Source organism: Mauremys mutica, chromosome 2 (genome assembly GCF_020497125.1).
Source record: "Mauremys mutica isolate MM-2020 ecotype Southern chromosome 2, ASM2049712v1, whole genome shotgun sequence".
NCBI lineage: Eukaryota > Metazoa > Chordata > Testudines > Geoemydidae > Mauremys > Mauremys mutica.
In genome coordinates, this window is record NC_059073.1 from 13,259,005 (window position 1) to 13,274,362 (window position 15,358).

The following is a 15,358-nucleotide window of genomic DNA, read 5'->3' on the forward strand; positions in this document are numbered from 1 at the left end:
GCCATAAGGATCAGGGATGCCTTGAGGGATCAATTTGAAGCTGAAAGCCACTAATATTTGTTGCTATGCTCGGGATTACAGTGCTTGTAATGGTAGGAGGTGATTGGTGCACATGATGCAAGAAGGGGACTTAACATTATTGTATGTTGCTTTGCAATGCTCTTTTTGCTTTCACTTAATATAATAAAGATTGCTTTCAAACCAACACAATTCTTTTAATAAAAGACAATAACTTGAGGAGAGAGTCAAACAAAAACATTCATCAGCAGGGAGGGGCAAGGGAAGGCCTCAAGAGGAGGAGTCCCGGGACGGCTACAGATTTGTATATGTCCAGGGATCATACCCAGTCGTCTTCTTTGGAGTACAATGCAACGGGTGCTGTACTTCAGCAGGGCCAAACTGCAGAGAGATGAGTGTTGAGTGCAATGGGTACTGGTAGTTCACAGTCCTGGACTGTGAGAAGGGAGGAGCGGAATGCTGCCAGTAGAGAGTGGAGCCAGGAGGTTGGTAATAGTGTTGGCAGTGTGTGTGGGGCACATGGGAAAGTTTTTTTTTTTTTTTTTTTTTTTTTTTTTTTTTTTGCAAGAGCGGCAGCAGGGCAGGCATGGAGCTGCTCTGTTTGAAGAGATAGTATCTCCTGGAGCGTGTCCACTTGGCACTCCATAACGTTTAAGAGCTGCTCAGTGGCTGCTTTCTGGTGTGCCATGTTCTCCTTTCAGTCCCTCTTTTCTCTGTCCAGCCACTCCTTAAATTTCTGTTTCTTGGTGGTGGAGTGCATCATAACCTCATGGAGAAAGTCCTCCTTAGTTCTTCTTGGCCGCTTTCCAGTTCTGTGCAGCCGTTCCGCTGCCGATAACAAAGAGGGAGACTGGGATCCCAAGGTAATCTCTGAAGTTTAAATTGTATTGTTTGCAACACAGACAACGCTGATTCAGTGCTTTAAAACACAGCCAGTACTCTCACACCTGTCACTAAGTGGCTGACCCCAGGCAAGCATACATGAGCCACAAGACCCCCAAAATGGTGAGTAGCCACAGGGGCAGGGTAAATCACTCTTCCTGGACCCTGCTGTCCTCTGGGCACATGGCTCTTGGGGAGAGCCAGCCAGCAGTGTGTGTGTGTGGGGTTATAATCGTTCCTGTCCCCACACTTTCCACAGGATGTGATCATTATGGAAGATATCTTGCTGCTGAAGATGAGCAGGGAATCAAGGGAGGGTCTTCTCCAAGCCTGTGGCCCCATGTGACTTGCCTGTGTGCAGCACTTGCTCTCCCCATGATGGCAGAGTGACACAAGAAAGTTACTGTTAATAGGGCAAGAAACAAAGCTCTGCCGAGGAACCTGCGGCAGCAGATTGCCCAATAGCTCCATGAGAGTTTCCTGGAGATCTGAGGGAGATTCCTATGAAGTGAGGGAGTCTATCAACAGCCTGTTCCGCCACTCAGACTAAGCATGCGGTGGGAGACAAGCCTGTTTTCTGCAATCCTCCTGCCCCCAACAACTCGTTTTAGCAATTCCCATAATCAGATCCACTTACCAGGGGCCGCCTCCTCCTGTTTGCACTTCACCAAGATCCAACTGCTGTGACTGGCTAGGCTCGAGAGCTCCTGACTGCATGCATCTCAGGCCTCTGAGTCATCTTCTGCCTCTGGTTCTCCCCATCCCTCTCTTCGTTGAAGATTTCCTCCTCCTGGCTTGGTCCACTCTCAACTGGCACACGAGCCAACAAAGTATCCACAGGGGCCTTCACAGTGGAGATGGAGTCGCCACCGAGTATCTCGTCCAGCTCTTTGCAGAACCAGCAGCTCGTGGGTGCACTTTCCTTTATTTTCACTCTACACTGCAATGTGTCCCGGTCATGGCCCCTTTCTATCATGCATTGTGAAATCTGTCCCTAAGTGTTGTAATTCCTACGGCTAGAGTGCACATGGGACTGCACAGCCTCCTCTCCTCAAATGCCGATGAGGTCCAGCAGCTCGGCATTGCTCCAAGCAGGGGATCACCTGGTGCGTGGAGCAGGCATGGCCACCTGGAAAGATGAGCTGAGACCACTGCACGCATCACTGAGTAAACAAGAAGAGGATTTTCAAATTTACAAAGGAATGTATGGGGTGGGGATGATTGGTCACATGAGGGCAGTGCAGTAGAGTTCAAACCGATGACCCAGAGAGGTGAGAACAGGCATTCTGGGACACCTCCCGGAGGCCAGTCACAGTTCTGTAATCGCCATGGTGTATACACTGGCACCACAGCGCTGTACCCCCGGTGCAGAAAGCTGTACGCCTCTTGTTGGGGTGGGTTTTTTAGTCCTGAGCCCCCTCCCAGAGTCTGCACCCCATCCCAGACTCAAATTCACTCTGAGAGCTCACACCTCACCTGCACCCCTCATTGCCGCACCCCAGAGCCTGCACTCCAAACCCCTGCCCCAGCCTGATGAAAATAAGTGAGTGAGAGTGAGGGGGAGGGAGGGTGGAGTGAGCGGAGGTGGGGCCTTGGAGAAGGGGCGGGGCGGGGGTGTTCGGTTTTCTGCAATCAGAAAGGTGGCAACCCTAAGTATTGTATGTTTTAATTTTGCAGTCATACACACGTGAGTGAGCGAAAAACCAAATGTGTATTTTCAGGGTACTAAAATGAAAGCACTTAATTAAAAAAGAGAAAACAACACTTCTGACAAAAGTTGATCAACTTACAGTGCTGAACTGTCTCCACCATTGTCTGCATCAGGAACCAAATGCCAGTTGCCTGATACTGTTAGCATTTTGGAGACACCTTGTCAACCACAATTTAAGTCTTTCCTTATGTGTAACTTTGGAAAACAACATTGTTCTTTTTGTTTGTCTTTGTTTGCGTTTCAGTACCTCCATTATTCTGAAGCTAGTCATAGCGTACTTTTGTTTCTACTGTTGAACAGCTTTTAGGCACAAACCGCATTTGACTACGTGCATGAATAATAAAGCTTTCGCATAGTTTGGATTTTCTAATTGGAAAAAGGCACAAAAAACATTTGAGACACACCAGGCTTCTTCGTATCACCATGAAGCAGTTAATATTTTTTTAAAGACCACAAAGAATGTTGGTGACATGCTAAGTTTTCAATACTCTCAGAGGAAAGAAGAAAGCAGAAAAATCCTAATGAAGATACGAAGTTGTATGTGATATGTTGCCTGATGAGGATTTGGCCATTATACTGAACAAATTGAAAATACACCCTTCAGTGGACAGGTTGACTGCCTGCACTTATCCGAGTTCCCTTTCTCTTCATCGGGCTCATCCATGCTTGCTTGATGGGACTGGCTAGTCTGCCGTGGAGTCTCAAATAGATCCTGATTTGCATCGTAAGTGGAGTCCTCTGTATCTCCTCCTTTTCCTTGCTGTTCATGGCAGCATCTCTGACTCAGATTCCTCTATTCCAGACAGGAGTTCATCAAGTTCATGGAGCCAAAACGGTTGTTTGGGCAATTGCACACAACAAGAGTGAGCTACTAGTTGTACTGATTTCAGGATAGGTTTATTCAATTTGCAAGGAGGGTCTTATAAACTCTTCAATACAGAATGGTCTTTGTGTAGTGCCTAGCACAGTGAGGTCTTCATACTTGATTGACATCTCCTAGGTGTTACTGCAGCAAAAATAATATTTTAACAAGTCAGTAATTTGGGGATTAATTAGTTCTCCTCACTTTCTAAATGGATTTTGGGGAAAGGCATAACAAGGTGAAGATGTATGCAAAACTCATTTCAAGTGGTATAAATGACTAATTCTAATATTTTTTTAGGTGCTAGACTTCAAAATAATGAAAAACAATTTTGTTTTGCTGTGGACTAATAAACGTAATGAGCCGTTAACTTTCTTTGGAAAACTTTATGTAGAACTGTTCTCAATATATTTTGTGCAATTCTTATTATAAATTACTTGGGATATATTAAGGAAATTAATGTTTATGTAAAATATCAGTGTGTAGTTTTATGCCATATCTGATGTTTGGTTCCTGTTTGCTTGACATCACAAAAAGTTTCTGTGGAATTTAAGAGGATTATTTAGCTATAGAAGAATTAGAAGAGGCAAATACAAGTCAAGTGAAAAAGGTCCTGTTTTATGCACATAATAGAAAATATAGAAACTGTTTCTGCAGTGAATAGAAGATTTTTTTCAGAATTCTGTGTGATGCTTCTCAGATTATTTTTATACAGAGTTTGAAAGCTAAGCAAAGTCTGACACCCTTTCCTTCTCTGCTCTTTTCTCTTTCTATTCACATTCTCAGGTACATTTAGGAAAAAAAGTTCATTTTCTTATGTGTTAAGATTTGGGATATTATCTTAAGTGTTCATAGTTCAGCATCTAGGTAATTTGCATTCCTTTTTTACCTTCCAACCTCTGAATGGATTCAAGAGAAGGCAGCCCTTTTTTTTTCTACCATTTTTCTTTTCCCTTCCTTTTACCTATTTCTCCCTCTTCTTTGAGGTCTCTTCTTCTGAATTATCATTTTGTTTCTAAAAAAGGATCCAAGTTACTAATAGAACATGTATGGAGTTTAAAAAAAAAAAAAGACCAGTACATTATACAACAAAATAGTGGAAAATCATATCTTTTTCCTACCACGTTCGCCAGTACCTGATTTCAGGCCTCTTTCTATGTTTTTACATAGGGAATACAGCTTTCTGTATAGTTTCAGTGTTGATCGCATCTGCTGTTACAGGAGAAACACAGAATCCTGCATTCAGGTCATTAATCATGAGGAAAGTAGTTGTTGGCAAACACAAACATTTGTATTGAAATGGCTGTAACACATAAGAACGGTTGTATTGGGTCAGACCAAAGGTCCATCCAGCCCTGTATCCTGTCTACCGACAGTGGCCAATGCCAGGTGCCCCAGAGGGAGTGAACCAACAGGTAATGATTAAGTGATCTCTCTCCTGCCATCTATCTCCATCCTCTGACCAACAGAGGCTAGGGACACCATTCCTTACCCATCCTGGCTAATAGCCATTAATGGACTTAACCTCCATGAATTTATCCAGTTCTCTTTTAAATGCTGTTATAGTCCTAGCCTTCACAACCTCCTCAGGCAAGGAGTTCCACAAGTTGACTGTGCGCTGCGTGAAGAAGAACTTCCTTTTTTGTTTTAAACCTGCTGCCCATTAATTTCATTTGGTGACCCCTAGTTCTTGTATTATGGTAATAAGGAAAAGTTATTTACTTAATCTACTTTCATGATTTTATGTACCTCTATCATATCCCCCCTTAGTCTCCTCTTTTCCAAGCTGAAAAGTCCTAGCCTCTTTAATCTCTCCTCATATGGGACCCATTCCAAACCCCTAATCATTTTAGTTGCCCTTCTCTGAATCTTTTCTAATGCCAGTATATCTTTTTTGAGATGAGACCACCACATCTGTATGCAGTATTCAAGATGTGGGCGTACCATCGATTTATATAAGGGCAATAATATATTCTCCAAAGTGTCAAAATAACTGAAAGCTAGCTAACTATACCTGTTCAAAGTGTTTGACACATCATTGCTATAATATGCTTTATATGCAAAATAAGTCATCCAAATTGTATAACTTGTTTGTTTCAATTAATATTGATTTGATACTTGATATTCAAGTTAACTGCTTTCAGCCTTTTTAATCAAACAAAAAACAGAAGCAAAACTTGCCCTCATTGGCTGTTTTCAAATTAGGACCATATGTAATTTTTAAAATAAATTTGCTATAGTTTCAACACACAATACCATTGAAATGAATTACTTTTTTCCTTTGTCTAAGTGGATATTGTAATTGACTGATAATCTATAGTGATAGTTGACTCTGAGCATCGTTCTGTGAACAAATTAGATAAACTCTTCTTGAGGCCATTAGTCCTGTGTGTGTGTGTGTGTGTATATGTGTGTATTTTTATATATATATATATATATATATAGAATTAGTAGGTAAGTTGTAACGATTGTTCTGGCTGTTTTGAAAAAGGAGGAAAACTACATATAAATTGAAGTTTGAAAAACTATGAAATATGTGCAGCAAAAATGTCTGCTTTCTCTAATAAGCAATTAATTAGTCTGATCATTTTAATAAGCATTACTACTGGTATGGCTTTTACTTTGTAAAGTTCTGCTTAAGTAGGACTTAGTCAAAATGCAGTTGCTGCTGTGTGTTGATGTGACACACATTTTAGCATATGCAGTGAGGCCCACTGTATATGGGATGTAAAGAGCAAAGGAAATTAAATAAAAATGATGGCATTACAGTGCAGTCATGCATCTGACATAAATACCAAAGCAAGTAAAATAAAAGCTAAGGAAACTTCATTGTTAACTCAACCTGTTTTGCCTTGATGTTGCAACTCAGCTGAGATCTTATTCTCTTTTAGAAAAGAAAGATGTAACACAAAGCTTAGAAAACTATACATCAAAATGTCCTGGGACGATGGAGTTCATCACACTTCCAGAAGGTTTGAGGTTACCCCCCGTGCCGTTCACCAAGCTGCCTATTGTAAGGTAAGACTATATAAAATGGTGCATTGCAAATGTCTGTCTAACATTTAAAGCTCGTCTTGTCGTATTGAAAATTAGACTAGATAGTCATTAGATCTTATCAACTTGCATGATTTGTTGATAAAAACACAGAAGCATAAACTCTGTTCCGTTAGAATGGTTGGGCCAAATGAGACTTTTTGAGTGATGCAGAATTTTCCTTTGTCTTTAAATCATATCAGAATCTTCTGAAAATAAAAGTTAAAAATAACCCTTGACCCAAGAAAAGAGTTGCCCATTTTAAGATGGTCTTTTCAAAGGTTTAAGGGAGTTAGACACTTAACTCCTATTGACTTGGAATAGGTTGCCTAACTCTTAAGCCCCTTCAGGCGTCTTAGCCCACATTATTTACATATGTGGTGCGTTGCTCAAAGTCCTTTCATTAAGTAATTTGACATCTAATTTAGATAGGAACATATGGAGGTACTGGAGTGGGAGCAAATGTCATAGGAGAGCGATAATGGAAAAGAATGCAAAGGAAGATATTTGTTGTTCCAACAAGGAACTTTAGCAGGGAAGGCAAATGCCCAGCAAAAAAATAGTGATCCCACTGAGAACAATGCTCAAAGTAGACTCACGTTCAACGTGGAGTGTCGTGAATTTCAATATGCAGGACTTTTGGTACCAAGAAAAGAGAGTAGTAATATTAGTAGAGTGAGAATTAATGAGATACAGAATAAAAACACACAGACTTTGTAGTCTAGATGGTTGGTTTATGTAACCATTTCATTACTGTTACCATCATCTTTTGATCCTATTGTTTAACTTACTTGTTGAATTTTATCTTCAATTAGTATGTCTTCTAGGACAAGGGACCATGTTTAACTGTTTGTAAAGCATCTAGTACAGGTGTCCCCATTCTGGTTGTGGCCTTCTAGCTCTACCATAATGTAAATATCTAAGGTTTTCCAGTGTAATGTGAAAAATAATTACTTAATTTGAATAAATTATGTTTGTCAGCATAAATTTGATAGCCTGGTATTCTAGAATGTAACTATTTCTTGTGTTCTGAAATTCTTCTTTAAGATGGCTTCAGAAATCCCTGTTTATAAAACACACCACTTTTATGAAACCATAATCCTTTAATTAACTAAGCTTCAAGTATACCACTTTTAAGAATGTAAATTAAACTAGGAAAAATATTTGCAAAACCCTTTCTAGTACTTGAAATAAGTGACTGATAAATAAGTTAATTTAGTTAATGAGCCCCAAGGGGAACTTATTCATTTAGGTAAACACAGACAGTTATTTTGAGCAAGGGTTGTTGGTGTAAGAAAAAACATGGCAAGCCTTTTTCCTCATTAAATTGCCTCTGCAGATCTCCATTCTTGGAAGTGCATACTGTGGCTCACAGGTAACGGAAGCACTGAATTATAAACCATTTTGATGGACCCAAGCTTGGACTGGATATCTGAATGTTCCAAACATCAGTAAATTAACACTTTCATTTAGCTGTCCCCAGTTCTTTTCTTCTTGCCTGTCAAAATGGTCATGGAATCACTCTCTGTAGTTATCCTGTTTCTTCACAAATTGTAGTTGTGGAGTAAGGAATTCAGTTTAGTATTTAGGTTTTTTACTATTGAGTAGCATTTGGTTAGCATTAGAACAAAATTGCCAATCTTGAAAATTCAGATTTTTTTTTAAAGAAGTACATCTTGCCAGTAGCAAGGTGTTGCTTATTGACCAACATATACAATGCTTAAAGTGCCTGTGGTGACAGGCTCTTGCTTCAGAGTTGCTTGCTTTGTGCTGCATTTATTACCTGGATTAGGAGGGAATGTGAAATTTATCCACATACGGGAAACTTTAGTTACTTGACCCCTTCTTAAAGAAGCACCAGTGAATTTACTTCTGAAATGTCAAATCCTAAATTGAAGGCCCAGATCTTTGCTTTTAGCTTATCCTTTAAAGACATTGTCAAAGTAGGTACACCAAATAAGACTCACCAAGAGTCCATTGTTCCTCTCCTTTCTATACTGTGGATTGAGTCAAACCTTTTAAGCCCAGGGGATATGGGAAACAATGATCTAAGCAGGGAAAGACTCCAGAAAAGAGGACAAGGTCTTTCTCCCCTCAGTAGCTACTTCTAAATCAGCGATTCTCAAACTTTAGCAACCTGAGGCCCCCCATTTTGATTTAAAAATGTTCAGGGACCACTAAGCCCCCCTGCTCAGCCCTTGCCCCGCCCCCTTCCCCAAGGCTATGCCCCCTGCCCTGCCCACTCTCTGAAGCCCTGCCTCCTGCTCACTCCACCCCCTCTCCCTGTTGCTCACTCTCGCCCACCCTCACTTACTTTAACGAGGCTGGGACAGGATGTTGGGGGGCAGGAGAGGGCTCTGGGATGGAGTTTGGATGCGGACTCTGGGCTGCCCAGGCGGTTGGGGTGTGGGCTCCAGCCAGGTGGTGCTTACCTCAGGCGGCGCTTACCTCAGGTGCCTCCTGAAAGCAACTGGCACATCCCTCTGGCAGCAGATCGTAGGCTGGGGGGCCAGGGCGTCTCCGTGCGCTGCCCCTGGCCGCAGGCACCGCCCCCACAGCTCCCATTGGTTGCAGTTCCCGGCCAATGGGAGCTGCGGAGTCGGGGTGGGGGCATCATGCGGAGACCCCCTGCCCCCTCAGGAGCTGCAGGGATGTGCTGGCCGCTTCCAGGAGCGGCACGGAGCCAGGGCAGGTAGGAAGCCTGCTTTACCCTGATGCACCCACCGGGCTGTTAACATGCAGGAGGCGCTGGGAGGGAGGAAGAGGAGTTGAGGGGAGGGGAGGGATGGGGAGGAGTTGATTAGCGGGCTCCATGGGCCCCAGTTTGAGAAACGCTGCTTTAGATATAAAATCACATTCTGTCACTACAGTTGGAAACTGCCTTTTACTTGTAGGGCACATGGCAGCATGCACTTCAGGAAGGTACAGTGCTGGCTAGCCTCCTTGTTGTATTCACTGGCCTGTCACATGGACATTGAGGTTCAAGTATCTACTCAGATCTTGTACTACTTTAAATTTTGACTAGAACCCTCAACTGTTGCATTGGAGTTCCCTTTGCTGTGCTACAACAGACAGACACTGTAGTCACAGCTGCATCGGATGGAGGTTGGGAAGCTCACTTAAGTCCCTTTCAGACACAAGGTCTTTGGTCTACCCAATAAATGTGTTTGCCTTCTAATTACAGAAAGACTTCCAAGAAAAGTAATTACATGTTCATTGTAGTATATAGACTATTTGGGGACTCTTCAGGTTTCAATTTATTCTTTAGGTAAATTAATTTTCTTCTGTTTTCTTGCATTTGGTTCTGATGGCAGTGGTGGTCGTCATTAGAGTGTTAACACTTAACATCACCCATTGATGTCTCAATGCAGTTATTTCTTCTTATTCCAGAAAACTTCTAATGTAGTTGGTTGTTTTTTATATGGCAGAGATAATGTGTGTATAATTTCTCCTACAGTTTTATTACAGTAACACATCAGCTTGAAGGTTCTAGGTTATTTTCTACAACAGATTTTGTTTTCTGAGATGTATGCTATACAGTCTTTTTATTAGAGTATTTTTGTGTCTCTATTGTGCAGAACTTACAATGTTTTGTCTCTGTACTTAAACTATTTCCATCCCCTGGCTAATAATTACTTACTCTTTGAGATTGTGGATAATTGTGTAACATTATAATTCAAGTCATTCATTTACTGCACTGTAAAGGATGCAAAATTACTTTAATATCCCCAAAACATAACTACTTTTCTCTTTTTCCCAACAAAAAGCAATTTATGGGTAATTTGTGTTTCTCTGGCCTTTTGCCATTTACAATTATGTGAGACAAATTTCTTCTTCCTCAGTGTATCTGTGCTAGAGTTATTTGTCTGATGAATAACTTCATAAAATATTATGAAAATTTAATCACATTGTAATACACACTGTCTTCTTGGTATATTGTGGCATTATCAAAGAATTTTTCAGCATGATCATTTGCACTGTGAACTGAAGTTCTTGGGGAAAAAAAATGTTATCTTAAAGCAAACTGTGCATAATAGTACAGTATTTGCTTCTTACTCCTGAAGACCTATTTTGGATATACAGGGAATTTTACTGAATCATTGTCTCTAGTGGCTGTTTTACATAAGGCACAAATCTTGTATGTTTAAACATGAGGGTCCTGAGACTGGAGTATTGTTGAAGTTTAGGGCTGAAGTGCAGTGTCTTTAAACATACCCAGTCCTGACTGTAACTTCCATGGCTCACCATTCCTAACTTGAGTAAGGTTTATTTTCACCAGGTAAATTCACATGTAATTAACTTTAAAAAGTTGCAGTTAAAAAGCTACAACAAAATCTATATGTGGTGCCTTCGCATGTCATTAATTATCATCCCTCCAAGTAAATCTGATTTATGTAAATATTCACCAACTGTATTCTGACATTTTAAATTATTTTCTCTTCTATCATTATTAGAGTCTGGTGTTTTTCCTTCTGTAAGAACATTTCCCCCCTCCCAAATGTTTAACTGGTCTAATATGGTGGCCATTTGTTACCTTATTAATCGTTATACTTTTTTACCATATTCTGACAATTCCCAGTCCACTTCCTCCACCTCCAGAAGCAAATCTGTCTCTTAAACTAATGTAGATTCTGCTTTAGTCTCCTTCCTTGGAAACTTATTTTTATTACATTTTGTATAAAGTAGTGTTGTGTTAATTTAGAAGGAATAAAGGGGCCCAAAGAGTCATGACTCTGAAACTATCCAACATTAAACAAGATTCAGGGTTTGGTATACAGAAACCTTAGCCTGCTTAGCACCAGGGCAACCACAGCAATGCAAATCCCAAGTGTTTTATTAAAGATACCAAAAAAAAGAAAGAAAAACAGTTTAAAAAAAAAACTTTATTCAATACTTAACATTTCAAATACTTTAACTATATCCCTTGTTCCCTTTTCCATTAGCTGGAGAATGTGTTTAGAAGGAAAAAACCCTTGTTTGACATTCTTTTAGATAGTACTAAAGATGCTAATAACTGTCCTTTTGGGGAAGAGAAAAATCCACACCCCCTGAGAGATGTAGCTATGCTGATCTGACCTCAGGTGTAGGCAATGCTAAGATTACAGGGGGAGTCTTCTGTTGACCTAGCTACCTCTTCTCAGGGAAGTGGATTACCTACGCCAATGGGAGAACCTCAGTGTCTACACTGAAGCACTACGCTGGTGCATGAGTAGACATACCCAGAATGTCACAACTATAAATACAAGATTGTTTAGTGTAAGTGGTTACACATATTCTAAGAGACCATTCAAATCCATAAATCCAGTGTCTCTTTCAATACCGTAATTTTTAGTGTCTAGAAAAGTTATGAATTTAAGCTCCCGAGCTTGTCTTCTGAAGGAGTAGTGCAGGTTTCCTTTGAGGATGAGGACTGAGAGGTCAGATAGCGAACACTGTTTGTCAATTGGTGATAGTGTTTTTGTCTTTATTTTTTTCCTGTGATACTTAATCTGAGAGTTTAGTGACAGTCTGGTTTCACCTACCTAGTTATTTGGGCGTTTAGTGCACTGGATGAGGTATCTTTTTCCATCAACATTTGTTGTTATAGGTTATTGTGACATCTTTTGAACTTTCACTCACCTTTTACTGTTGAGCACATAATCAAGGTAAGTTTGTAGTCCCCAATTGTCACAGCAGCAGTTCTATCCAAGTTCTAGCTGGGCCCAAAAACTCTGTGCTAACTGCAGCAAATCTACTCGCTATCCAGTGCTTATTGCTGAAAATTTTAGAGACTCCCTTCAAAGGCTTGGCTTGTGGGGCTTAGAGAATCCATCATTGCTTAGCTACCTAAATTTCATACATTTAAAATCACTGGACTTACTTTGTCCGGGTCATTTTCTTAAGGAAATTATGATCCTCTACATCTTTTCTTTGGCACCTTTTCCTCATTATATTTTTCTGATTTTATGTATGTTTGCAGTTTTCCTCTGAAATGATATTTGGTTTTCCTTCAGACCCTTGGTTTACTTTATATTTCTTTTTTCCCTCATTGCAGACACCATGTTCATTATAAAAATGTAAGGAGTAATCAGTATTTGCCAACAATTCCCTTAAAGTAAAAATAACCAGTTTAAAAATGCTGTTTACGTTTTTATTTAACAGATCTGTGAAACTCTTGAATCTCCCCATCAGTCTTCGGCCACAGAAAATGAAAAGTTTGTTGGGTCAGAACATGTCAGCCAAAAGTCCCTTCATATACTCTCCAATTATTGCACACAATCGTGGAGAAGAGCGAAGTAAGAAAATAGGTGAGAGTTTGATTCAAGCTTTCTTATAACTGTTGCTTTGAAATCTTCATGCCTTGACTCCATATACAGATCAGGAATTTAAGGAATTACTCAAAGCATAATACTTTGGGATAAAATTTTCTGTGGGGAAGAAATGTTAACTGATTTCAACTTATTTTCTTATCCTTAGGTGATTTTTTTTCAAGCAAATCAATAAGCACTCAATCAGGGCTAGCTCCAGGGGTTTTGCCGCCCCAAGCAGCCCAAAAAAAAAAAAAAAGCCGCGATCGCGATCTGCGGCAATTTAGCGGGAGTGAGGGACCCTCCGCCGAATTGCCGCCGAATACCTGAAAGTGCCACCCCGCTCTGGAGTGGCCGCCCCAAGCACCTGCTTGATAAGCTGGTGCCTGGAGCCGGCCCTGCACTCAACCCAATAATCTTGTTGGGGAAATGAATTAAATAAAAAAGCTGTTTTAGATCTTGAATTATGTCACAAATACTCTTATGTAGTGTAGTTGTAGCCGTGTCGGTCCCAGGATAGTAGAAAGATAAGTGGGTGAGGTAATGTATTTTATTGGACCAACTTCTGTTGGTGAGAGAGACAAACTTTTGAGCTTCAGGTCTCTCTTCTACATATTTGGAGTTGTACGTAGTGGTTAGAGGCCTTATAGGTGGTGAGACCTCTGGGGATGTGTGACATTACCCAGGATACAATCTGGATTTATGGACGTCTGTGTCCCTTCAGTTCTCCAACCTGGGGTGCCTTTTACAGTGCTTTGCTGTGAGAGCAACCACCCATTGTCTGCTAACACACAGCCTCCAGCAAATAAATCAGTCCCAGCTATATAGTACGAGTGCTATAGCCAGCCATTCTTGAATTACACTGCAGGGCAACATCAGCAAACTCCCAATCCCAGACTTTCTCCCAGAAATGTGTGCAACTTGTACTGCCCAGCACCCTTCTGAACAATGCAAACTCATATAAAGTCTGTCATCTCATTAATAGAAAATGATATGCACAAATCCTGTTTCCCAAATGCTTCAGTCCAAATACATTGGTTTTGCTAAAATAATAAAACAGATTTACTAACTACAAAAAGATAGATTTTGAGTGATTACAAGTAATGAGGCATAAAAGTCAGAATTGGTTACAAAGAAATAAAAGGTAAAACACAGCTAATACCTAACTTAACAAGCTAAGTGAATTCAAAGTAAAGGTCTCTCTCACCACAAGTTCAAACATTCTTACTGGTTGAGTCCTTCAGTCAGGATCTCCTCCCCCCCCAATGCTGTTTCCTTTCTTGTTCAAGTGTTGATGATGATGGTAGAGAGAAAGGGAGAGATGATTTGCGGCGTTTACTCTCTGCTTTTACAGCCATTTCTCTTGCACAAGAATCATCTCCAACTGATGTTCGGGAGACGTTCGGTCTGTGTGGACAAGAACCTTAAGCTGCTTGTTTGTCAAAATATATGGGTTTTTTGGCCTTTTTTGGCAGAGAATGAGCGTGAGAGGCAGGGGCAACAGGGACCTACCCGTAAAGCTAAGGATGCTGAAAAGCTGGATGTCTTGGGCAGGAAGTTCTGTGCCACAGGGGGGCTCCAGCTTCATATTGCTAACCAGCAGGTGCTCTTTAGAAGATACAACTTTAACTCCTGGGGCACATTGATGAAGTTTAAGGAGTTACTGCCCTAGGACTCCAAGGCAGAGTTCTCGGTTTTGGTTGAGGAAGGCAGGGCGGTAGCAAATGTGTCCCCTGCAAGCAGCTCTGGATGTGGCTCATGGTCAGCCGCACGGACCATAGTTTTGGCCGTGGTGGTAAGGTCCTCTTGGCTACAGGGTTTGAGCCTCCCTTGTGAATGCAGCAAATGATCTAGGACCTACCATTTGAGGGCACATCCTTGTTTTCCAAGCATTGGACGCCAAGCTGCACAGTTCGAAGGACTCCAGGGCCATGCTTAAGTCTCTGGGTCTGCATATCCCCACCCCATTGAGAAAACACTTCAAACCGCAGCCATTGCCTCGCTTCTACCAGTTGCAGCCAAGGCAGGACTATGGTAGAAAGCAGGGTACGGGCTATAAGAGATGGCCCCCTCCCCAACCCTTGTTGACCCACAGATCAGGGTTGGCTAGGCCAAGGTCAGGTGCCAAGTAGGCTTTTTTAAGGTATCCATGAGGATGGTGTACCAGTGCTCTTTCGGGATCCTTCCTCCCCTATCTTTGCGGACTGACTATCTCACTTTTTTTCAGGCATGGGTCAATATTACTTCAGACCACTGGGTGCTTTGCACAATAAGACTGGGATACACTCAAATTCAGTTCCCACTCTCCTTCCCTCCCACCCTCCCTCCCCATCCCTCTCCAGGGACCCTTCCCAAAAGCAACTTCTAATTCAAGAGGTGCAAATGCTTCTGCAGCTGGGAGTGGTAGAAGAGATTTGTCTGGAGTTAAGGGGGAAGGGGTTTTACTCCAGGTATTTCCTAATCCCCGAGGCCGGGGTGGTCTCAGGCCTGGTCTACACTAGGACTTTAAATTGAATTTAGCAGCGTTAATTCGAATTAACCGCTCAACCGTCCACACTAGGAAGC

At 41.4% G+C, this 15,358-nt stretch overlaps 1 protein-coding gene across 6 annotated transcripts in view; it reads left to right on the plus strand.

Annotated features, from left to right (window-relative positions):
* TRAPPC9 (trafficking protein particle complex subunit 9) overlaps nt 1-15,358 on the plus strand; it is an 819,600-nt gene that overhangs the window by 64,679 nt on the left and 739,563 nt on the right. For all 6 annotated transcript variants that reach the window (XM_045006039.1, XM_045006043.1, XM_045006044.1 and 3 more), the window contains exons 10-11: nt 6,365-6,491; nt 12,648-12,793. In XM_045006039.1, the coding sequence (XP_044861974.1) occupies nt 6,365-6,491; nt 12,648-12,793 (273 nt within the window). The remainder of the gene's footprint in view (nt 1-6,364; nt 6,492-12,647; nt 12,794-15,358) is intronic.